We start from the raw sequence: 25209 nt of genomic DNA, 5'->3' as shown, positions 1-25209 counted from the left end.
TAGTTGGCAGGACCAGCAGAGTATGCAGACTTCAGAGTTCTCTGGGAACGAGCACGACTTGCGTGTCCACGTCACCGACACATAGAATGCCAGCAACTCTACAGCTTGTATTCTTTTTGCGACGGTCGACGCTTCCGAGACGAGTCTCTCGCTCCACTAGCATTGCTCGCAGACGGATGTATTTCCCTGGCAACTATGGAAGGGGGGAGTGTTCTACCGAGCAGCCCCTTTATATTCGTATCCCGATGTTCTCATCTATGAACCGTGTGTGGTTGGTGTCCAAGCAGCCTGTTACGTTCATTGCGACGCCACAGTGGAGCAAGCTCCCCGGAACGTGGAGAATACTGCCCGTTCGCTGAGGCTCGTTTCGCACTCCTGCTTCTGCGGCCGGATCAGCGGATAAACTTCTGCTCTACACAAATGATCCACTCCACCACTGAGATCCTTTGCAGTAGGCAGGTCGCGCCACTCTTCGCCAAGTTCAAAATGGCACCGATTTACACCGGTTGACATGTCACCCAGTGCACCAGGTTGGCGTTATCCCGGCAAGCGGGAATGCGTGTCTTCAGAAGCATACGTCGCGCCTTGCCTTCTCTTGTCTTTTGTTTCGAATGCGTGAATCCACAATCAGGTCAGAACCTCGTCACTTTAATGGAACGACTCTGTCTCCCACAATTCCCAGGTGGAGCTCGATATTTTTCTTTCCGTGTGCACGGTCATCCGAATCCGAAATACGACACTATTTCCTGGGTGTTTTTTCCATACGCGAAAATGTATGTGACACGATACAGGTTTTCAACCACCACAGGAGGCAAGACCCAGGGATGTGACACTGCGAACAGCAGCCGTTCTTGTCCGACGGCCACCTAAGGATAGCAATAGCCTGCCATAATTCGCCGGCAAATATGCGTGTTTGAGTGCGTTGAAGCTTTACTGGGTGGACTAACGTGTCTTCTTTCATCGCAGTGCGATGAGCAAGAAAGACAGGTAATATATTTACGAATATGGCCATGTTGGTGAGTGTAATGCACCAGATATTAATCAGGACAAACGCACAGATGCAAGAAAGAGTTGTAAAATTCATCGCGCGCACTCATTTCTTTGTTGCCGAGTTCATCAAACGGCAAAATGCTAATTGCAAAGCTGCCTTGTAGCATTAAAGGTCCGAATTCAACAGGAAGAAAAACCCACTGCTTGCAAAATCTGTGTTTGTGCACGTGAGCACGCTGACTCTGAGTACATGGGGGTGCATGGATGTGTGCTTTGATAATGTACTTGACAGGAAAAGCACAATTATTCACGGACATTGCCTGGTGAACTGTTATTTCTGGGTTTAAGCGGGGTGTCGCGACCCCACCCTGTACGGCGTTCTGCTGAGGAGCCGAACTCTTTGTGCCTCCACCTTACGGAGTTCCACAAAGAATCAAACATAAACAACAGTAGTTTTTCAGGAACCCTGAGGAATCCTGACTGTAGCTACGTTCAAATATACACAAAACTAATGCACTCGGACGATGAGGTATGCTGCGGGCGACGGTGACCGGGACTGGGAGTTCATCGGTATAGTTGACGAAAATCTTGGATATAATCGAAAGGCATTTGTCAGACCGACGCGTCTGTAGGCGTTTCCTGACCGGATGAAAGTTGCGTCGCGTATCCCGAAACCTTTGCCGACAGTCCAGGAACCACAGATCATCGCTAGCTCGGCCCTCTGTTCGTCAAGAAAAAGCATCGGAGTTGATACAGAGTTATCATACTACTGAACAGCCCCCTTTTACTTTGGAAAGTCGTTTCCGCATAGCAGAAAGGGGGTTCTTAGGTTCCTCTGCCCGCAGGTTTACTCACGTAGTTCCTCGGCGATTTTTATCAACTGCCCTGTCGAAGGGCGGTGCTGGAAATCAACAGGGGGGCGGTCTACCTGCAATAGCTGCACCCGCATGCGGGTCTTCCCATCAGACAAAATGTGCCATATACCGGATTCTCGCGGATTTAAGGAGGAAAAAAAGGTCCAGAGTGTTACAACCGTTTTCGCTAGGTCCTACGGCGATCCGACTCCCCAGCCGAAGGAGGAATCGTGAACAGTTGCACCGTTTCACCCCCCCAGAAGAATATCCAGAACTTAAACATGCAAGAACTCTTGTGGGGAGAGAATGGAGAACGTTCTAGAAGTTCACTGGCTTACAGTCACACCTGCTGCTAGGGTGCCTAGACGGATGAAGCGCTGTTTAACCACGGCTCGCGTAGGACAGAGGCGACTTCACGGCTTGCCGCAACATCCGCCCCACTTGTGTGTCCTTGCTTGCCTTTAAGTAAACAGACTGACCGTCGATCTCAAGAATGGTAATTCTTTTATCTCGCCTTGGGCCGCTGCGTTCATTTCCACTCTGTACCTTTGCTCTGCATCGACAGACAGCGGCGTACCACCATGCTTCTCAAGTATCACGGGGGCCCAACTGCGTTGACTTGGCGGTCGCTCCCATGGCAACCGACTCGTTTCACTCGAAGCTGTGATGGCATGTGCTGATGGAGCCCATTGTTGACGAATGAAAGTTTATTCGGTCCTTGCTATCTGGCGCTGGTCTCCAACATTGCAAGGGAACCCTCATCCACGACGAATCTAGCCCGCGTTGCTTTTCGCTGTTTCCGCCGCGTCGCATGTGACCTGTGTCTTCTACCTGTGCGGTGTGGGCTATTACATGAACGGCAAAAACTGTCTTTTTACGATCTTTTCAGTTTGATCCCGGCAAAATACAGTATCTAGATCTCCTCGATGTACCGGCCGTGGCCAGGCGTGAGTACCATTCAAAGAACCTTTTGACTTGCCGTGCGATTCGCCCCTGTCACTGTTCCCACAGGACAGGGCAAGATATTGAGCCTTGCTCACTGGCTATTCTAACCGGGGGGTGCTCACGGCAAGAATTGTTCTGTTTCGTCTCTTCTTCTTCCTCATTCTTTCCGTGGTGTTTTCCTCCAGAGGTGCTTTATTAATACTCGCTTCCAACGGTATATGGAAATTAAACCGCGGCGCGGCCGGCAGGCCGTCGTTCTCGGGTCCAGCAGATTCGAGCGCCATCGTGTGTCTTGCACCGCCAGCGGAGAAACCGCCCCGTGTCGCAAATGCTTTTGCCGCGCTAACGATGGCTCATATGGCCTTCGCCATCTGGCCGACTCTGCTGTTTTTTGGGCTCATCAGCGCCACAGGTAGCTTCGTCGAGGACCAGTCGGGACTCGCGGGAGGCAGCGCCGTTGTTGAGTCGAGCCTCCAGTCCGTCTCGTTCGACCGCGCCGGAAAACAGCACTCTGGTGGCTCTGTGTTGCAAGGCAATCCGTCGGATGCTGGCGCTCTCTCCAGCAATGGATTATCGTCGCGCGCTCGTGCTTCCTCTGTGGCGGTAAGTCAGTCCAAGGTTCCGTACTGACAGTATTGCCTTCAAGTCGGCTGCTTCCACATCCCTGCAGGCTGCTCAGTCTTACCACAGAAGGGGGGGGGGGGGGTCAGAGGGACGTCCCTTTACAACGTCTCGTTCACTGCTGTTACCTCGTTTCTACCTGGTACGGAGCTGTTTCAGTGTCGTTCCCTGATCGCATCTTACTGCAGTCTCTTCTTGCGCGATGCATGCATCGTCGTTGCGCGATTTGACCCTCCACCAAAATGACACGATCACGTCACGATGAACCCAAGGAGTGTCGCCACGTTAAGTGTAGAGGAAGCACGCTAGTCTCTTGTAGCTTGTTGCAGCGTCATGTGATGAATTCTTGCCACCGCCCTGTCGCGGAGCAGCCAACCGCCGTACAGGGCTCGGACCACTTTAGGAACGTAACTTAGACCATCCAATTTATGCATGCTTCTGTGCACCAACCTTTGCACGTTTGCTCATGTGGGTCATTTGAACGGATTTATGGAGCTGCCAGCGCTCATCTGGTACATGGGAGGGATGCGGTCGTTGTTGGAGCACGACTGAGCTCCTCCCAGAAGACTTTTTTTGCCACTCACGCAAAAGCGGTGTCCTCACCAGAGTAGATGTTTCCCCAAGGAATGACGGTAAGAAAGAGATCCTATCGCCCTTTGAATGCATGTGAAACGCGCATGGTTGGGCGGCTGGCCTCACACGCGGGCAGGATCACCCTAGTGTGTTGGTGACCAGGCACACCGGAGTCTCCAATTCTTTTCTCTCTGCTGCGGTCAGCGCGACCCTCACACAGGGAGCAGCCTTCTGCTATTGACGCAAGAGCCGAACGGGCTCTCCGCGCCGACGGTTGATAACGGTGAGGCTTTATCTCGGTCGTCGGCGAGGCTCAAACTGCTGTAGAGCATTTGACGCCCAGATAGCTGGCCATCTCGACTTCTGTATGGTGGAGGCGTCGCCGAATTCGCCACTAGGCGCTGTGAATGCGGAGACCTAGCGCCGCTCCTGGACCGAGGCTGAGCATCTGCGTGTGACCGAGGAAAGATCCAGGCAATTAGGTTTGACAAGACTCTGTGCACAAGTCTGTCTAACCGGTGGACGCCGGCCGTTGCTGAAGCACCTACGGTTCTCTCTCCTATGGTGCTTGCAGCGCGTCAGTCGAGGTCTCTCAAAGACATTCGACGTTCGTCCTCTTCGAGCAGGGGTGAGTGGTAGTTTGAGGAACAACCCGCAGGCACAGCGGAAGAATTGAAACGAGGCACAGACATATTCAGCCGTTCGAACTCCATTGCAGAGTTGGCAACAAGCGCCTTCGCCTTCGTGAACGAGGTGCTTTGCCAAGTACCTGAAGTTCTATCGTGGAAGGCTATGCCCATCATCCGTCGGCCAGATGTGTTGCTCCCGCGGTTTTCGAAATTGGATCCTGGGCTATTGATGGAATGGTGTCGGGACCTTGACAGTGGCCTGGGCGACGTTGCGTTTGCGGATCGTTGCATCTGTGCGCAGTGCTCGTGTCCTGGTTGTTCGGTACGCTGCAGCGGAGGCGCGAAGCTCGCCCGCTACGATATTGGCTCTGTCTCCTGGTGAGCTGCGCTGTCTATTGAAAAAAATCCTTTACCACAATCTGGTCGCACAGGCGCATTTCCGTCGCCCACTTCTGTGCCGATGCGCGCATGCATTACCAGTCCAAAGAGCACGATTTAGTTAACTGACCTGACAATCTCGCTGCGTGCTTCTCAACCGATATGCTCACAGCGCGACTGGGCGAGCAGGCGGTTCTACTGTTAGCATCTTCCTCGAAAGAACTCGCGTCGATGGCCAAAGCGCGTTTATGGATGATGCACGGATACACAACCTTCACATTGCCGCGTGCCTCCGTCTGCACAGAAACCGTTCTTAACTTCACGGCTTCTTTTTCCATTGCGTTGAAGTGCTAACACCCGCGCCAGAAACTCGTGTACTTTCTCGCGTGTTGTTTTTCTGTGATGCACGCGTCGGCCATGCTTGCAGCTGCTTTCCTTGAGAAGTCTCTCTTCCGTAAGCCAGTCCACGACAGCGGCGGAATCCTGCTCCTTGCTGAAACGGGACGCAAGCAGAATGTGGGGGAACGACACGCAGAACTGCCGCCAAGTCCAACTTGCCGCACGTGTGGGGTCTCCGCGGCAGGAGTCGCTGGGTCACGCTTCGCTGGAGATTCTCGCCTCCACTGATAACACGACGGCGCTGTCTCTTGTAGTGGGCCACCCCCTCAATGCGTTGTCGGTGAAGGTCGCATCGTTTCATGGAATAAGGCTGCCGATTGAGGCGTCGACAGAGGCTTTCATTGCACATCCCCTGGGGTAGTGTGAACTCTACAGCCGATATATCTCAGCGAAAGCGGTAGGATCTGCTTCTAGGGACGTAGCTGCAGTAGACTCATGCCGTGTTTCTGAGCAGCGACTTCGTGCATGTTCGATGTCATCGCTCCGTCGTGCATTCGCATCTCTATATAGTCGCATTAGTCTCAATCCGATTCGAGACTCCTCGATTTCTGTTCTCGAAGGACTGCGATGAATGAGTCAACGCTCCTGTCTGCTAAGCGTGCTTGCAGGCTGGCTCTTCAGACGCAAGAAAAAGGAAAGTAAGTTGCTATCCCCCAACCGGACAAAGCAGTTAATGTCCCAAATCTGAGTAGACAATTCGCGCTTTCTGTTCTCGCTGCGTTACCTTGTGTATGTGACTGTATTAAAGATCGCACTGAACGAGTCTTGACGACACCCAAACGTCTTTTTCGACATGCGCCCAAGACTTACGTCCAAGCTGAAGGATTTGCCACAGTTGCTGACCGGCTGAGGTCTCCGTGTCGTAACGTGGCAGACAAAGCGCCAGCGGTCTACTTTCAGCACTCACGCGAGATCGCGCAGGCCCCAGCCCTGGACAGCAGGCTTTAAAATGGCCGACAGTGACGCTCGCTTTGTGGCCTGCAATTTAGTCCTATTGTCGAAGCGTTTTGGTTATGCATGGTACACATGTTACTCTCACTTTTCCGGTTTCCGCTGTGCTACGATGTGTGTGCTTCAACACGGCGCGCTGCCGCAATACAGGGAAGATAAAGGCGAAGAAGAGGAAAAAACAAAAGACGAAGAAGAAGAAGAAGACGAAGAAGGAGAAGAAGAAGAAAACTAAAAAAAGTGAGCGATTTTCAGTGCGGGGCAAAGCTGGGTGTGCCGTGCGTCTTGACAGCAAAACTCTACGGAAGGCTAACAATATCGCTCGCTTTTTGGCTTGCAGTTTATTCACAATGTCGAGGCATTCCGGTTGTGGAGGATATACACAGGGTATTTGCCTGTAGTTGCCACCGTCCTTTGGATGACGTGTGTTCTGCATCCTGCTGCCTTGTTTGGACTGCAGAAAAAAAAGACGAAAGCGCCGCAGGCGAAGGTGAGTCTCTCCCAGTACTTCAACGGAGGCTTGCCATGTGTCTCGACGATACATTCGCGTATGTAAACCTCTTTTCACGCTTCCCACCCTCAACTAGCCACACTTTTCCAAAGTTGAATGCGCTGGAAAAGGACTAGGTAAATGATGTGTCACTGGCCGTAATGGCACCACATCGCGTGCGCACCGTATCTTTCGGACGAGCCCCCAATGCGGATGCTGTATATCTGCATGCGTTGGTAGGGAAACTGGTGTTAGGATCCGTCAGATGGTGCACAGCACGAACCGTAACAGACAATATGAGCCTGAGGAGCCAGCTTCCCCAACCTGCACTCTGCTCAGCAACCGCAGTCCGAGGATTCGACACAGGATGGCAAACCAGTGTATTTCTTAGCCACATTTGCCCATGCTGCACTGTCACGTCACGTGACGCTGTCGCGATGTCTCGCTGTGATGCCCTTGCATATAAAACAGAGGCCTCCGACGACGACTCCAAAAGTGAGCCTCTGTCCAGAGCAACCCACTCGAAGCGGGTTCATAGACTGATACACGGGATTTGGTATAGCGAGGCCGGTTCCTACCGCTGAACCCTACAAAGATGCCGTAGTAGTCGGGCGCATGTGGACCAAAATGTTCCGCTCACCTCAGTCGCCGAGTTTGCGTTCACGCGCGGTGGCTTCGGGCACTCCACGGCTGGCGATGGCGTGCGCCTTCTCATGAGTCTACATGAAGCGGGGGGGGGGGGGGGGGGGGATGGACATACCGACACACTGAGCCACCACACCCACTGACGCCTGGCGCCGAGGAAGATACGGAATCCCTGTGAACGCAGTCTGGGTTGGAGCTCTGCATCGTAGACGCAAGGGGAGTGCATATAATCGGGAGGTCGTCGTGGATTGCTGACTACACGCCGTTAGACGCGCACGTTTACGTGATCGAGGGGGAGGGTAGCGATTGCTGGTTGGGGGCGTTGTGTGGACTGTTGGGTTATCATAAGCACAGAACCAATCCTTTGTGGTGTGTGTACAGAACGGAAGTCGCGCAAAAAGAAGAAAAGTGAGTCACACACAATGAGTTAGAGCAGCGACGTATGCAGCAGAGTGGGATATCTAGCGCACGTTTGTAGAGGACGTTTGTTGATGTTGCGCCGTAGACCGGAGACGAAAGTGTTTTTGGGGAGGTCGTCGGGGAGCGCTGCCTACGCTCGAGGCATGTACATCTGGTTGATCGAGGAGACTCGTGGTCATCGCCGGTCGGTGGTATTGTGTGGATTTGTGGTGTGTGTACAGAGAAGGCGAAGGACAGAGAAACACAAGGTGAGGCAGAGTCAGTGATGGTTCTCAGCGACGTATGTAACAGATTCAGCATACGGGCTATCTAGTACGTGTGGGTGGAGGCGACGGTCTCGTCGGGCAGGCTAGACGGGAGCTGGAATTGAATTTAAAACAGTCGTCCATGGACGTCTTCCAAACTAGTGCGAGACGTCGCCGTATGGTGGATCGAGGTGTAGTGTGTCGATGGCAATTTGGTGCCCCGTTGTGTTGACTTGCGCTGTGTGTACAGGACACAATGACGACGACGATATGGACGGTGAGGCGCATTGAGTGATTCCCCTCGGTGACGCATCTACCAGAGCGTGGTACCGTATCCAAGTGTGCTCAGGCTAGTTTTGAGTCGTGCATCCTAGACGCAAGAGAAATTCGTTTTGGGGAGTTCGTCATGGAATGCTAGCCACAGGGCGTCAGATGTCCCCTATCTAAAAGGTTGATTCAGGCGGCATGCGGTTATGGTTGGTTTTTAGGCATCGTGTGGATTTGTGGTGTGCGTACAGAACGGCCACTGCGCCGAAGGACGAGACGTGAGACACACTCAATGATATGGAGCAGCGACCTATGTCGCACAGGGGGTATCTAGCACGTGGGTGGAGGGACCAGTCGAGGGACGTCTTGCAAAGGTTGCGAGACGTCGCCGTATGGTGGATCGAGGTGTAGTGTGTCGATGGCAATTTGGTGCCCCGTTGTGTTGACTTGCGCTGTGTGTACAGGACACATTGACGACGACGATATGGACGGTGAGGCGCATTGAGTGATTCCCCGCGGTGACGCATCTACCAGAGCGTGGTACCGTATCCGAGTGTGCTCAGGCTAGTTTTGAGTCGTGCATTCTAGACGCAAGAGAAATTCGTTTTGGGGAGTTCGTCATGGAATGCTAGCCACAGGGCGTCAGACGTCCCCTATCTAAAAGGTTGATTCAGGCGGCATGCGGTTATGTTGGTTTTTGGACATTGCGTGGATTTGTGGTGTGCGTACAGAACGGCCGCTGCGCCGAAGGACGAGACGTGAGACGCACTCGATGCTATGGAGCAGCGACCTATGTCGCACAGGGGGTATCTAGCGCATGTGGGTGGAGGCAGCGGTCTCGTCGGGCAAGCTAGACGGAAGCTGGCATTGAATTTAAAACAGTCGTCCATGGACGTCTTCCAAACTAGTGCGAGACGTCGCCGTATGGTGGATCGAGGTGTAGTGTGTCGATGGCAATTTGGTGCCCCGTTGTGTTGACTTGCGCTGTGTGTACAGGACACATTGACGACGACGATATGGACGGTGAGGCGCATTGAGTGATTCCCCGCGGTGACGCATCTACCAGAGCGTGGTACCGTATCCGAGTGTGCTCAGGCTAGTTTTGAGTCGTGCATCCTAGACGCAAGAGAAATTCGTTTTGGGGAGTTTGTCATGGAATGCTAGCCACAGGGCGTCAGATGTCCCCTATCTAAAAGGTTGATTCAGGCGGCATGCGGTTATGGTTGGTTTTTAGGCATCGTGTGGATTTGTGGTATGCGCACAGAACGGCCGCTGCGCCGAAGGACGAGACGTGAGACGCACTCAATGATATGGAGCAGCGACCTATGTCGCACAGGGGGTATCTAGCGCGTGTGGATGGAGGTATCAGTCGAGGGACGTCTTCCAAACTAGTGCGAGACGTCGCCTTATGGTGGATCGAGGTGTAGTGTGTCGATGTTGGTTTTTGGGCATTGTGTGGATTTGTGGTGTGCGTACAGAACGGCCGCTGCGCCAAGGGACGAGACGTGAGACACACTCAATGATATGGAGCAGCGACCTATGTCGCACAGGGGGTATCTAGCGCGTGTGGGTGGAGGCAACGGTCTCGTCGGGCAAGCTAGACGGAAGCTGGAATTGAATTTAAAACAGTCGTCCATAGACGTCTTCCAAACTAGTGCGAGACGTCGCCGTATGGTGGATCGAGGTGTAGTGTGTCGATGGCAATTTGGTGCCCCGTTGTGTTGACTTGCGCTGTGTGTACAGGACACATTGACGACGACGATATGGACGGTGAGGCGCATTGAGTGATTCCCCTCGGTGACGCATCTACCAGAGCGTGGTACCGTATCCGAGTGTGCTCAGGCTAGTTTTGAGTCGTGCATCCTAGACGCAAGAGAAATTCGTTTTGGGGAGTTCGTCATGGAATGCTAGCCACAGGGCGTCAGATGTCCCCTATCTAAAAGGTTGATTCAGGCGGCATGCGGCTATGGTTGGTTTTTAGGCATCGTGTGGACTTGTGGTGTGCGTACAGAACGGCCACTGCGCCGAAGGACGAGTCGTGAGACACACTCAATGATATGGAGCAGCGACCTATGTCGCACAGGGGGTATCTAGCACATGGGTGGAGGTACCAGTCGAGGGACGTCTTCCAAACTAGTGCGAGACGTCGCCGTATGGTGGATCGAGGTGTAGTGTGTCGATGGCAATTTGGTGCCCCGTTGTGTTGACTTGCGCTGTGTGTACAGGACACATTGACGACGACGATATGGACGGTGAGGCGCATTGAGTGATTCCCCTCGGTGACGCATCTACCAGAGCGTGATACCGTATCCGAGTGTGCTCAGGCTAGTTTTGAGTCGTGCATCCTAGACGCAAGAGAAATTCGTTTTGGGGAGTTCGTCATGGAATGCTAGCCACAGGGCGTCAGATGTCCCCTATCTAAAAGGTTGATCAAGGCGGCATGCGGTTATGGTTGGTTTTTAGGCATCGTGTGGATTTGTGGTGTGCGTACAGAACGGCCGCTGCGCCGAAGGACGAGACGTGAGACGCACTCGATGATATGGAGCAGCGACCTATGTCGCACAGGGGGTATCTAGCACGTGGGTGGAGGGACCAGTCGAGGGACGTCTTGCAAAGGTTGCGAGACGTCGCCGTATGGTGGATCGAGGTGTAGTGTGTCGATGGCAATTTGGTGCCCCGTTGTGTTGACTTGCGCTGTGTGTACAGGACACATTGACGACGACGATATGGACGGTGAGGCGCATTGAGTGATTCCCCGCGGTGACGCATCTACCAGAGCGTGGTACCGTATCCGAGTGTGCTCAGGCTAGTTTTGAGTCGTGCATCCTAGACGCAAGAGAAATTCGTTTTGGGGAGTTTGTCATGGAATGCTAGCCACAGGGCGTCAGATGTCCCCTATCTAAAAGGTTGATTCAGGCGGCATGCGGTTATGGTTGGTTTTTTGGCATTGTGTGTATTTGTGGTGCACATGCAGAAGACGACTAACCTGGATATTTAAGGTGAGGCACAATTATCGAATTTAGCCGCGTTTTGTGTATGAGGAGATAGCTCTTGCGCGTGGGTGGTGGCTGGGGGCTTTGGGGGCATCGCAGACTGGAGCTGGAATTCATCTTTGGAAGTTCGCCATGCATCGTTGACTACACATGGGGATAGGTGCGGTTACGGAAGGGAATATGTGGCGATGGCTGATTGTTGACGTGTTGATGCTCGCTGAGGCTACATTGAGGTGGTGGTGGACACGGTGTTAGGGTAAGATTTTACAGTCGGCGCCGCAAGAGACGCTGGTAGTGAAGGATAGCGAGTCTATTTGGGAAAGGCGCCCTTTGTCGCTTGGCGTCCTCACATGTAGTGAGTTATAGGTGATCCGTTGGGTGTCCGCGGCACCAAGCTATGTCAGTTGCCGGCCATCCTTGATGTGTTATTCCACGGTAGTTTTTCTGCACTGTGAAGACATTCTGTGGTTGGATGCTCGAAGAGTATTATTTGAGATGTTAGAAGTTAACCATCCGGCGTACCCGCGGGTATGCGAGTCTGGACTTGGTGTGGATTCGTCTGGAGATCAGTGCAGTCTCTGCATTGTAGGTACCATGCCGAGCTTGTAGCCTTCCTCTGAAACACTCGAAATCTTCGATGCATATGCCAGTTCTAAGAAAACGGTGTGATCCGTAGTCCTACTCTGCAGGTGGCGCGTAATACGAATGGAGCATGCGTTACGAGTAATCCTCAACAAGTGCTATCCCCTGCATCTTTGGGAAGTTTTTTGTCGTGTGTAGCCTTCGAGGATTGCGGCTCTGAAAACAAAGGGAAGTTTGCAGTGGACAGGGTTGCACCCGTTCACGTTCAAACGGAAAAGGTCTAACGATCGGGGAAGACGGGCAGAGACCGGCTCTCAAGGCAAGGCAGAGTACTGCTGACCGTGTTGTCCATTTCCAGCTTCGACGCAGTCTGAGCACTCGATCAACTGATGAATTACCGCTGCGCTTCAGCAAACTGTCCGTCTTACAGTTGATAGTGCTTCTTTCTTTTACTTGAGTTTCGCAGGCAGGCGCCCTTCCGACTTGTCGCTCGAGAAATGAGGTGCTCCCTTGAACTAGGCGAGGAACCTGACGCTGATCCATGGAAGCTGGCATGCTTCGGCTTCAAGGCAGATGGGCAAAAAGGGACCAGCCAGGAACACACCGGCCGTGAACAGTCTCTGTGGGCTAGATGAAAAAGCACATACGACCTTGCCCTTCCGAAGCTCCAGACCATGGTCTCCAAAAAGGGACTCGCAGCCATATTGTTTTTGTAGCACTTGCTGCCGGTTGTCTTCGTCAGCAACTAGTGCCCGCCCGTTCATGCCCGTTTATTGGCTCTTACTTTTGTTTGGTCCCGCGACCCCGTCAACATGAGAGTCAAGTTGCCGCACTACGTGGGTATACTTGCATTTCTCTGGATGCGTCACCTTACCAGTGTTTGCACTTTGACGGTCTTTTGCAGAGGCGTTCAAAAAGCACTCTCGCTAGCGGGTGCCATCCCCATGCAGAGCCGCCTCCTGAGCTATCCTTAAGAGAAAACTCCAGGACAGCTAAATGCTTCTTGTACAACAAAAGTTGGGATTGTCAAGACAAAAAACGCTGCCGCCTCCAGTGCTCAAGGATGCGAGTCGTTTCTCCCCAGCCACGAACATTTGTCAGACTCGTAATTTCCATTCCACGATGGAGGCTTCTTCCCAGTCTTTACATGCACGCACGCCTACAAAGACAACAGATAATAATCCCTTGGCAATGCTCACTAGTAGAAGCGGGTTACCGAAGAAAAAATGCCTGACTGCGGAGCTCGCTGTGTCCGATCCACATACCTAGACATGTGGGCGATATACCGAAATAATCAGAGGAATCTACTCCAACACAGATCTGCCCACTCGACACCAACCCATCTGAAGACTCCGGGTTACTGGCAGTTGTTCAACTTCTCACTGCACCTTCACTCTCTAATCTTTCGAGGGCCGCGACGTTTTTATGTCTACCGTATATGGACACTCTGACGTAGGCTATTTAAAATGCTGCTTGCCTAGATTTCCCTTCCGGGAAAAGGTAATTGCTATCGCTTTCTGTGCCACAACCTGCAACGGCTCAGGTCGCCACTATTTTCCAGGGAAACGAAGTTGCCCCTCAACACCAGCGGTACAAGCAGCGGGTCCATTATTCTGAAACACAGAGAGTGAAAGTGCAGCAGAAGGGGCGGTAGGCACGCACCGAACGACGCTCAATCCGTATTCCTTTTTCCACGGAAAACCCCCCGCTCGAGCTCTCGAATCACGACAATTAAATAAACATGCATATATATATATATATATATATATGAGCTGCTCAACTGGACCTGGGGCCGTTGGGTTCATATGCATATGCATGTAAACATTCTGCAACAAAACGATTAGTGCATCCGAGGGAGAGTATTGGCGTCGTATGTGCGTATGCGTCCGTCTATGGCCGTTGCACGTTGGACGAGATAGTGTATCTGCCACGGATAAGAACCGGTCTCTGGTTTCTGCTGTCTGTTACTCTGTATGTATCTGCATTTCTCCCGTTGCGTCTTTGTTTTTCTCTCCGCTAATCATCGTTGAATTCACTGAATCCGATTGGCTTTCTCTGCCCCATAGGATCTTCCATGACCCACTCCGGCGCCTCCATCATCGGTTTCGTGTCGGGGGGATATTTGACTAGGCCTTTGCCGTCACCTAGCTGTTTCAGCGGTTCGTTTTCTGCTAGGTCACGATACGTTCTCTGCTTGTCTTTCCATGCTTCCTCTCGCTCTTTCCGGATGATTGCGCTCGTGTTGACGATCCTTTCTTCTTCCTCCTCTTCATCCAGGAGACGTTCTGCCAAGTCATGCTCGCTCAGGCCATACGTGGGTCCAGATCGTGGCCCCACGCCCTCTGGGGTGTCTTGCAGCCGATTGCGTTGGAATTCCAGTTCTCTATAAACAGCCTCTTCCTTTTCCCTCAAAATGTCTCCTTTCATCATCTCTTCCTCTGCCGGAGACGTCGCCACGAAGACGTCGCTTCGGATACCGCGACCAGGCACCGGCCAAATGCGCGGCTTGGTGGCCTGCGTCTCTCCCTCCTCCCCACTAGAGGCCTCAGCGAACGCCTCTCGACGCGCATCCATTTTTTCGCGGAGGATGTTGTATTGACGAAGAACGTCGGTTTTAAAAAAGAAGTCCTGACGCTTCTGGCTGCGCGCCGCCGAGCCTTTGTACGGATTCCACGGAACCCCCACATATCTGAGCAACACAGAGGGGAGAGAGGGACAAGACACACACACACACAAATCAGAGAGTGAGGTCGTGACGAGCTTCACAGACAGGTCGACGAGAGGTTCGTCGCAATCGCTTGCACGCACGGCGGACACATGCGGATGGTCAAGACTAAGAGCCCCACAACTGAGAGCGCCAAGTCGGACGCGGGCAGATGCCAGGCAAAAGGCAACGTCGGCACGCGGGAAAGACTCGGCCCGCTTTGAAGGGCATTTCCCGCTTTCTCAGAGGGACGGAGAACGAACGAAGGGAAAACACGCGCGAACAGAGAGCGCCACGTTTCGAGGGGGTCAGAAAACATCCTGTCTGTGAGGAGAGAGGAAACCGAGAGGGGACCGAAGAGCACCCAGAAAACCGAGGCTCGAGATTCAAGGGTACGACTAGGATTTTCCCAGCTTGCCTCCGTTTTTCAAGCGAGCAGTGAAGAAAGTGAGACAGGGCAAAAGGTAGGTCATACGAGATGGGGTATATCCAACCGTGTCTCTTTGTCGCCTCACCTGTGAGCATCTTGATACCAGTCAGGGTCGTCGAACTCTTCCTCCTCCGTTCCGTCCACGCCGACGTGGCAGTTATGGTAGAGTGCATGCTGGATATCGAGCACTTGCTTGATGAGGTCGTCGCAGCAGTGAAGCAAAGCTTCCCGTGGAGTCAAACTCCCGTCTGTTTGCACCTCAAGTGTGACAACTTCTCCTAGGTTCTGATACGGAAGATCGTTCTCAAGATAGTCTCGGCGATAGGCTGCACGCATTTCCTCCGAAGGTTCGAGGAGACGGTACGCGTTGTACCGGTCTTCCGGTTTCATGGAATCAAAGGAAAGCGACGACGACGGCCTCCGATCTTGCGCAACCGCCCCCTTCTCGTTTTCTTCTGCGCCGTCACCTTTGTCTCGCGACTCTTCCACGATCAATGCCTGTGCACGCTCTCCTTGCTGTTCCCGGTCTTGCCCCCCACTCCCCTCGTTTCCCTCCTGCCTCTCACGTTCCACGGCTTCGCCCGTTCCTTCCTCCTTTTCCGCGGCTTCCCGACCCTGGACGAGCGGCGACAGGGAAGCTTTGACGACGTCGGGTGCACCAGCGGTCGCTTGTCGCAGCATGTCTTCGACCTGGGTCATGACGGCGGCTTCTTCCTCGTCTTCTTCAGGCTCCACTTCCTCACCCGGAGGCGCATTCTCATTCACCTCATCCCACTTGGTGTGGACAGCTTCGCCCCGCCGTTCTGCCGCGTAGGCAAAAATGGGAACAGGCGCCACATGATTTGTAAAGTACATGAAGCCTTCCTCGTCTCTGTCTCGCTCTAGGGAGTCGTAGCCAAACTCCGGCATCACATATTCTCTGATGCGCTCAATTTTGAAATCCATATTCACGTAGTACCCCGAATTAACCGTAAACAAATACTGGTTCTTGTTGACCACCTCAACGCCTTCAGGCAGCTGAATGTGTCCAGCGACTGCGACCAGAGGGCCTCTGACGCGCAGCTTCGCTCGAAGGGGGTGAGTGAAATTTGCGGGAGGGAGGGGAAGGGGAATGCGGTAGTACATGTCGTCCTCAGTGTCCTCCCCTGACGACAGTGCAGAAGGCTGGAGCCACGAAGCCCATCCTTTTTCTGCGTTTTCGCGGGGTCGTGTCCTAACCAGTGTGGTGCCCGGAGGAAGGAGATTCCACACACCGCCTGCCTCTGCCTGGCTCGTTTTCGATTCTTTTTCCAAGCCAGCGGGCATGTCTCCGCGTTCCTTTTCCGTGGTCTGTCCCCCTTTATCGGCCGTTTCTGTCGCCTCGTCTGCTCCCGTCCGAACCGGTAACCGAACCGCGGTCTCTTCCTTCGCCTCCGGCCGCTCCTCCTTTTCCGCCTTCTCACCCGCCATTCCGTCCCCCATTCTTTCCTTGTCTCGCTGACGGTTCGCTAGCCAAGCTCGGATGTCCTTCCGGTGGACGTACACCACTTTCTTTTCCCTGAAAACAATTTTCCCCAGATTGTTGAAAATGTCGTCGACGATGTCTTCTCGAATGCCGGGCAGCGAGTAGAACTCATGTTTCGCTCCTTCGATCTTCACGGCTGCTACAGCGAGAGATTCAATTCGAGACAGACTCGTGCGCCGCAAAGCGTTGAGGAAGGCAGGAGCTAGAGAAGAGAAACACGTGTGAAAATAAAAGAAGGCGCTGCATCCTGAATTGTGGGCGAAGAGCGGCTGAATTTGCTTGAAGCGAAAACCGGAGGAAAGTGAAGAGTCGAGGGAGTGACGACGCTCGAGGAAACGCTGAGTACAAGGGCGAGACGCAGAGAAGGACAAACACAGTGCCCGGCCAGCTAAGGGAGGACGAGGGGGACGGACCCAGGAGACACGAGAACTGCAGAGAACGGTCGAGAACGCGGGACAGAGACAGCGAACTCAAACGCCAAGAAGACGAGAGGAGACAAGCAGCGAGAGTGAGAGAGACAGCGGAACGAAAGAAGAGCGGAAGGAAATGAGCAAAACAAAGAAACCGAGGAATAGTAGAAGTCTGGAGAATGTACACGCATCTATGCACATATATGTACATGCACATACACATCAAAACATTGTGTGCACACATCGACGCAAGACAGCCAGATTTCTGACTGCAGTGACGGCCACGATCAACTGTGTCTCTCCGTAGAGAAAGAACTCTTGACGATGAGCACTGACAGAATACCTGGATGGCAGAGGGTGGGACGATTTTTGTGTGGATGAAAGGCCTGGACGCCTCCTGAAGGTCCAGCAAGAGGGGAAAAGGCACAAGCACACATTACGGCAACTAGCTGATCGATTCTCTCGACTGTGTCAGTTGGTATCTTGGCCCTCGAGATCACTTGAGAGAACACTTCCTCTTCCCTAACTTTTCCGTGCCTCTGGGTCCGTCTTCTCTCGCGTAGAACAGAATCACAAGCGAAACATCGAACACGAAGAGAAAGGCGTTCCTGCCGCCCCAGTCCTGCTGCAGGTGCATGCTCTGATTACGTCGAAAAAAACGCCGCGGGTGGAGCCTCGAATCAGTCTCCTGAGCGCCTGGAGGCTTGTCGGCACCGCGCACGTGGCGGAGCCGGACGGTTCCGTTTTTCAAGCAAACCCAGGAGTTCCTCTTTTGGGCATTCTATCTTTCACAGTCTCGCGACACTCACAATGAGGCTCTGGAAGTACGGCTGGTAGACGCGGAAGTCGTACTTCAGCGGCGGCGACTCGTCCAGCTGGACGGGGCGAAAGAGGTAAACCCCTGAAGGCGAAGCGAGGGAGAGCACCGAACAAGACAAGAGATGTGGGGAGAAAGTCGGCGCGAAAAAACACCTGCGAAACAAGCAAGCGCCTTCGGTGCATGGCCCGAGTGTACCCAGTGGATGGCCCTGCATTTGAATCTCGTGTAGATGCCACGAGGAGCGAGAAAAAGCGTCGCGAGAAACTTGAGCGGTAGCTCCAGGTGGGCTCCGATGCACTCCAGTGGATGCCCCGCTCGCTAGACGTGGACACCTCTGAGGAGCGGACCCAGCGAACGCCTTGGGAGAGGTCTGTACGATTGGGACGCCGGCGAAGTCCGCAGTGGTGCTACGCCGAACGCTGTCCTTTCTGGGAGAAAGGCCCATCCGTTTTCGGCTGTGGCATCTCGACAGGGCACGTGGAGGCGGTGGGGAGAAACTCACAGGGGGGCGCCGGGAGACTTTTGAGGAGTTCCCGTTGGTCCTCTCTTTGTTGTTCGAAGTAATCCTGATGTCGCCGTTGTTCCACGTCGAGTCGGGTCCTCCATCTCTGGTGTATTTCTTCTTTTTCGTCTCGAATCTTTTGGTCCAGCTCTTCAGGACTCAGCTCAAGGACGCTCCGGTCGACACGCCATGCCTGCGCTTTTCTGCGAATTCTTTCTTCCTCGCTTGCTTTGTCTTCTCCGTCCCTCATTGCCTCCCACCTCTCCGCTCCGACTGGAGGTGGAGGATGCGGCGACGGCACGAGAAAAGACGGATAAGGCGCTTCCCGACCGGCCGCCGTCGCGACTTCTCCTTCAGCGCGGAGCCGCGTCGACCGCGAGGAAGCGCCGGACAGAGAAGGGGACAAGGCAGCAGGCGAAGGAGACAGAGACGCAACCGAAGCGGGCGGGGGCCAGGACAGTGACGATGAGGAAAGAGAAGACGAGGAGAAACTAGAGGAGCACAGGGAGAAGGGAAGATTCGGAACCAGAAAGGAAGAGGCGGTACTGGAGTATCCGGAAAAGGTTTTGGAGTTAATCGAAAACACGCGTCTTCTCGGGCGACCGGAATCTTGCCTCGAGGGTTGGGCGGCAGCGCTCGCGACCTCTGCCGAATATTTCATCCAGTATGACAAACGTCCGCATGGCGAAGAAAGCAAAACGGAAGGAAACGAAGAAAGATACGATGGGGGTCGGGGAGCACCTGCAGAGCAATGACTACGGGTGCCCGTTAGAGGCTCTCTCGCTCCTCGCGTCTTCCGGCATGTCCCCTCGAAAGTCCCCGCTTGGAACGGGGACTGTCTGGCTGGGCGATTGCCCTCCTGAGGCTCCGAAGCGAGACACCCGCGCAGAGATGGACAGGAGGTGAGAAAGAGCGATGGAGAAGAAGAGGAAGAAGCCGCAGCGGCAAAGACAGAAGGGAAAGGCGACAGGGTGCGAGAAACCGAAGGAAGTCTGCAAATCGACGAATGCTTGGAGACAGGAGGAGTGGGAACGGAGGGAGACCGGGGAGAGAAAGAAAAGGCGAGAACGCCAGCTGCGGAAATACCGTGGTCGGCCCCGTTCTCCCGCAACGTCCGGAGCAAATGAAGGAAGACGACGAGGAACAGGAGAGAAAGACGCTGCCCCAGGAGGGCCGGAAACCAAAGAGAAGCGATCATTTTCGGACGGAGACGAAGAGACTTGGAGGTCTCCGCTCTCCGGCGCCCCTCTGCGCTAAGGCATGAATCGAGGACCTAAAAGACTTGAGAACGACGAGCGGCCTGTCTTCTTTGGCATTCACCAGCTACTTCTCCTCGGTCTTCTATTGCAAAACGCTCAAAGGCAAAGAGGGGACTTTCCCCGGCTCTCCTCCCGGAACGAGAATGAAAGGCAAACGGCCACGCTGCGACGCTCCGGGCCCCCTGGGCCTCGAGGTTGCGAAATTCGCTTTCCGGAGCATTTCGTCAGCAGCGAGTCACGAAGAAATTGCGCCTTTGTTGGCGCACGTAGAAAGAGACTCAAATCGAGCGTTCGTCTTCTTTCTTCCCGTTTCCTTCCTTCATGCTTCGAAAAAACAGTGTTCTTTCAACAGGGGCCACCGTTGTCGTTTGAAGGCCCGCAATTTATCTTCGAGAAATTGTCCGCGCATATTGAAGTTTTTTGACGGAGCCGCCCGGCGCAGCGCTCTCCAAGAAAAGGTCTACATTCTCCCTCTTCGTGTAAACCTTCTGAAGAGCGAAACACACGTGGATGGGAACCTTTTTGTGAAGTTACGCCTTCGCAGGGTCACGCGCGCCGCCAGTCATGGGCACGGCGTGACATACCTGACTTTGGACAACTTCCCGTCTTTGAGCTGTACACAGTTCCACGTTCGACGGCATTTTCGAGCATGAAAATCAAACCGCTACCCGTGACACTCGGGACACCTTCGTGGGGCCACTGACCCCGCGGCTCACATGCGTGTGGTCGTGGTACGGGAGTTGGGAGTCTCGGAAGATGCCAAAGGAGAACTAAGCAGTCTTACCCAATCGGGAGCGAAAGCGGCGATATAGGCCCGCGAGAAACAGGCTAGGGGAAAACAGGAGGAACGTCAATTCTCCGACTCGATCTTAAGATGCATCTGACTGGGTGCCTCCGACCGTTTGGTTTGAGCAACACAAGAGAGGAAGGAGGCGAGACACAGAGCCGGTCCGACACGGGAATCCAGGCAGAGCACGACTACTTTGCGGCGGTCGAGCGCCGAAACATAATCAGCGTAGTACGACAAGCAAAGGGTGAGTCCGAATATCCCGGCCAATGCTTCCTTAGGTTGAGAGGAGACAGAAACCGCGCCTAGCATTTTCCACGAGATGTCTTGAAAACACCGTCTTCCCTGCATGCAAGGCATCGGATTTCCACAGCGCGACCGTGGGGCACACAACACACGCGACACCCTCTTGACATTTCTCTAGGTGCTTCTGCTCTTTAGTAGAAGTAAATTGAAAATGACAGCATCTTCACTTTCCCTGCGAGGGACAGATTCTGTCTTTCAGCGTGCTTTGGTCGATTCACCGCGGGACTGCCAAGGGGGGGGGGGGGGGTCAAGACAGTCTCGCGTCATGTTCCGCTTTGGGAACTCGCCGAAAAACGAATACTAGCATCAGGTCGCAAAAGCGACGGCGTTTCAGGACATAAAAATGGACTTGCGCCAGCTATTCTTTCAGGGTAAGCTCTGGACCGTCGGCCTATGGGTGTTTCGTGCTACGCCATACGCTGGCGAGAAACGAGAAGGCTAGCGCGATGACCCCCCGGGAGGGCTCTACAGTGATACAGAGGTACCGCGATGGCGAAACGGAAGTTCGGCTGTCCGTTTTCCATTCACGGGCGTGTCACTCCTCTTAGCTTCCAAGCCGGCGGGGCTGGTTGGTACACGTGTGATCTGCACAGGACGCATGTGGTGTTCTCGTCAAGAGAACTTTTCCGGCAGGCCGTTGTCGAGCTGCAGTCTTCCAGAGAAAGTTCACTGAAGCTACTACGCTCAGCAATAAGGACGGGTGGCCATCCCAGGATCGTGCTACCGACTTTTCTGCCAAGAAATCAATGTGCCACTGTTCGCCGTGTAAACGACCAGTAGCCCTAGAGGCCAACTGGGAAGCAGACTGACGGCATGCACACCACCGGAATGAGCACCCTGGAAACCGTCTACTGCACATACCGGTTCACGGGGCGAACATATTTGCACGAACCGTCGGCGACTGTTGTGTGGTTTAACCCCATCCCCACGCAGCGTAACCCGCACGCACACAGCATCCGCCGAAGATGTTTCTGCTTCAAGTCACCACTTCCTGGAGCTCTTCGCTTGCCCACCTGTTGGCATGGAAACGCTCAAGATTCTTCTGTTGACGAACATTCATTGCCATCCGGCTACGAGTTCGGGGTTTCCTTGCTTGATCCAATGTCGGTAGCATATGCCCCATCTTACATTTACTCTGAGAAAAGCTGTCTTCTTGTATACCTTTCTCTCCTGTTTATCTATGAGGCTCTACCTGAAATTCAATGCCAAAAGAAGGCCGCCGCAGCAACTCCTGGCAGGAGATTCAATGCAAACCTTTGTAAGGGTGAGACGACAGGACGTCTCGCGCCCCCTCACTGATGTGTTTAAGTGCTAAAAACGACTACGCGAATTGCCCTGATTGTGATGAGAATGCCTCCTGAAACCGTACAGCCTTGACGCGAAGATTTTGGGACAATACCTGGGCGGGCAACTCTCGTTGTTGTGTTTGCGGGCCCTCTCCGTACCTTAATACACTCCGAGTACGCCCGAAAAATGGGCGGCCACGGTTGCTGCCACCTGTTCGGCGATTAGTCTGCGTGTGTGTTGTCCCGTTTTTTCGAATTCCGAAAATGCGAGTTTAGCGCATGTAATTCACGAAACACAAAAACGGGGTTAGTGCAAGAGCACTGAGGATTTAACATCGGCGAGTAGCCCGCTGATAACCTGAGCAACTCAGGCGTGAGAGGGGTTTGAAAGTGTACCATTGGACAGAGCAAGGATGGAAGTAGACACAGGATAATGTCTGAACCTACGCTGCCACTTTCCCATGAGCAGCAAAGACAGACATCCTATCATTTTCGGGATCTTGTCATCTATCTTTTTCGTTGCTGTCTCAGATACTCTGAGAGCACCAAAGAGGAGACAAGCAAATGGCAGGGCTGTGGGTGCCGGCTACCAAGGAGAGAGACCAACGACCATCTCTCCAGTGATCAGGAAGAAATTAATTCCCCAACTCTTGGGCAGTTAATGTCAAATCGACAGCTTGGTTGGTTTCGTGTGTCGCCACGTTACCTTGGGCTACCTTTGATTAGGCATGGTGTGTCGGCCCCGGCTGCCTAGGACCTAGGACGGCATGCGCGCTGTTCAGGAAAAAGATATATACCAAAGTTTTCGAGACTCAAAACTCCCTTTGAAAATTGTAACAACATTTGACCAGGTTTTCACGGGGATTTCGACGCAGCCACACTGCTAAGAACCTACGTGAGCAATTTCTATCCAGATTTCCACCTGCGAAGTCTAGCGAACAACCGCCTTAACTGAAAATCACTGCATCGCCTGCGTGGCCGGGATTGATATTCTCCGATCTTACTCAGCGAAACCGGAATTTGCGCCATTCAATCATGGAGAACAAGGACGGAAAGCATCCGAAGGTTGTTGTTAGGAACCAGGAGATGCCGGAGGATATGCGGAAAGATGCGGAAGAACAAGCTGTACGGGTGCGTTCGTAACAATATACCACATTTTCTGTGATGGCAGCCTCTCTCGCCTCAAGATGGTCTCGTTCAAGATTGCCGCAGCACATGTTTTTTTCTTTTCGTTTTGAGCGGCAGGGCACATCGACATGCGTCTGTTTCTCAAGATGTATCTATTGGTTGCTAGCTGGAAAATGCGGTGGTCCCTTCGAAGCTGCAATCACCTCGCAGCTTCCTCTGTGTGCTTCACGTTGCCTGCCCGTACACACAGCCTCGGGAGATGTAGCGGGAAAAATAAAGAAACATGGCTGCCAATTGAAGCTCATTTACGGAGCCATGAAACTGCGAGGAACGCCTCTATTATGCTTCATAGCATCCATGTCAGATATGCATGCTTTTAGGTCCTTTTATCCGCCACCGCAAACCCTGCACCCTTCTGCGATGACATCTAGTTCACAGTTGGATCAGCTTGCCGCTTGATTGTAATAATACAGCGTCCAGCGCGTTAGCATGGCGAAAGTGACGTGGAGGATTTGGGATGAGATTAATTCTATCAGCCGACAGTACGCCAGGAAGCGCGACTCTGCAATGAAATGGAAAGCTGGAGCGATGACCGCTCGCCTTCACAGCGTCCACTGTATGACAGGTCTCATTGGTTGTGCGACACTTTACAGAGATTCGACTTGGAGTATCAGTTTGACGCTCGTCTCTGGCCACTCTCCTCGCGATGCCGATCGTGACCTGCGGTAGCCGGCTTCGGGGCGCTTGCTGCAAGACTCTTATATCCTAGCATAAGCGAGTGCTGGGGTTCCTATTCGTAGCCGCTTTTTCCTAAATGTGAGCAGATAATCCATCATGTTTCAGGTGGCTCGGCCTCCTCTGTTTGCGTCGTATCCCCTGTAGGCTATCGAAATGTTCAAGCATGTACGGGACATCGCGGACCACATCAGGCAATTTTTTGATTCGAAGCATCAACCGACGTGGAACTGCATTGTAGGGCGTTATTTTGGATCGAAAGTTACCTACGAAAGCAAACGGTACATTTACTTCACCGTTGGACAACTTTCTATTCTGTTGTGGCGATGCGCTTGAAATATCGATTGACCCCAAACGGCCCACCTCATGATGAAGAGACCCTATGAGCGTCTGGTGGCCAACTCGCTGATTCTGTTTCTGAATGATTGGTTGATCCTCTTCCACGTCCAAGTCGGGCCAGGTACGCTGCCGCTGGCTAAAGATCTCCAGCGGCCGGCACGATTTGTGAGTGGCGAAAGCCGATACTCTCCTTGCCTCGACCGATCGAACAGCCGCGTTGTGGGCGTACATATATACGCCTGTCTACCGGAGCTCTCTTGATTTCCCTCACGGAGTTACACATTACATTGTCTTCGTTCCGGTCTGTAGTAAATTAACATGGAAACGTATCCACTGTGCAGTTGGAACGTAATGCAGCAGAATCTTCTATGTTGTTACGTTAATCAATTGAGTTCCACCGTTAGTCATATTTCATTGACATGCTGATGACAGAACTGCTAACAAACCTTCTTGTACCCCGCTTGATGGTCAAGTACCCGCCAGACTTCTGCATTTTCGCACTGTGGGCTTACACGCATTCGCGGCCTCGTTTAAAAACAGATCCTCTGAACACTGTCTGCCTCAAGAAGACTTGAAAATTGACCTTCCAAAGGATATTCTGACTCACTGTTTGACGCTAGAGCCGTGTGCTGTGAGTTGGGCCAAGCGTCTGATTGACGCACGCCGCATTGCTCTCTGTGTGTCCGGCACGGTAGTCTCGTACGTTAGAAATCCTCTCGCAAACATCTTCCACTGCAAGTCCCAAATAGGCACTCTTCGTTGTCAAGAAGGGTCAGGTGAAGCAGCTTGTGAACGCAGTATTTGCCAAAGGAAAAAGACCCTTGCTGAGTCTTGTCTGCGGATTCTGGTTTTCTATCTCGCCTATGAGCGTTCGGCCTGTGGCAGTCCCGTCGCCTCTGACCCCGAAACTCCGTTAGCTAACGTACTGCACTGATACCCTTCTTCGTGTATCTCGGCTGTTTAATCTGAACTAAATCCAAGTCCGAGTCACGCCAGACTTACAGCACCACATCGTTTATC

The 25209-nt window shown here is 53.2% G+C and overlaps 2 protein-coding genes across 2 annotated transcripts; one reads left to right on the top strand and one right to left on the bottom strand.

Annotated features, from left to right (window-relative positions):
- Nucleotides 1–3137: 3137 nt before the first annotated feature.
- NCLIV_065730 (conserved hypothetical protein) lies at nt 3138–11151 on the top strand (the record flags this gene model as incomplete). Its single annotated transcript, XM_003886124.1, has 12 exons — nt 3138–3392; nt 4188–4266; nt 4946–4990; nt 5418–5444; nt 6798–6827; nt 8114–8140; nt 8388–8414; nt 8869–8895; nt 9401–9427; nt 10148–10174; nt 10630–10656; nt 11111–11151. The coding sequence occupies 12 exons, from the start codon at nt 3138–3140 to the stop codon at nt 11149–11151; spliced, it is 639 nt and encodes a 212-aa protein (XP_003886173.1).
- Nucleotides 11152–13995: 2844 nt separating this feature from the next.
- NCLIV_065720 (putative DNA-directed RNA polymerase alpha chain) lies at nt 13996–18599 on the bottom strand (the record flags this gene model as incomplete). The annotated part of the gene is made up of 5 exons (XM_003886123.1): nt 13996–14668; nt 15199–16955; nt 17371–17424; nt 17837–17928; nt 18350–18599. 5 exons carry the CDS (start codon nt 18597–18599, stop codon nt 13996–13998), a joined length of 2826 nt encoding a protein of 941 aa, XP_003886172.1.
- Nucleotides 18600–25209: the final 6610 nt, after the last annotated feature.

This window comes from Neospora caninum, chromosome XII, assembly GCF_000208865.1.
Source record: "Neospora caninum Liverpool complete genome, chromosome XII".
NCBI lineage: Eukaryota > Apicomplexa > Conoidasida > Eucoccidiorida > Sarcocystidae > Neospora > Neospora caninum.
Note: the sequence above shows the minus strand (reverse complement) of the source record. Positions and strands in the feature narration are given on the sequence as shown.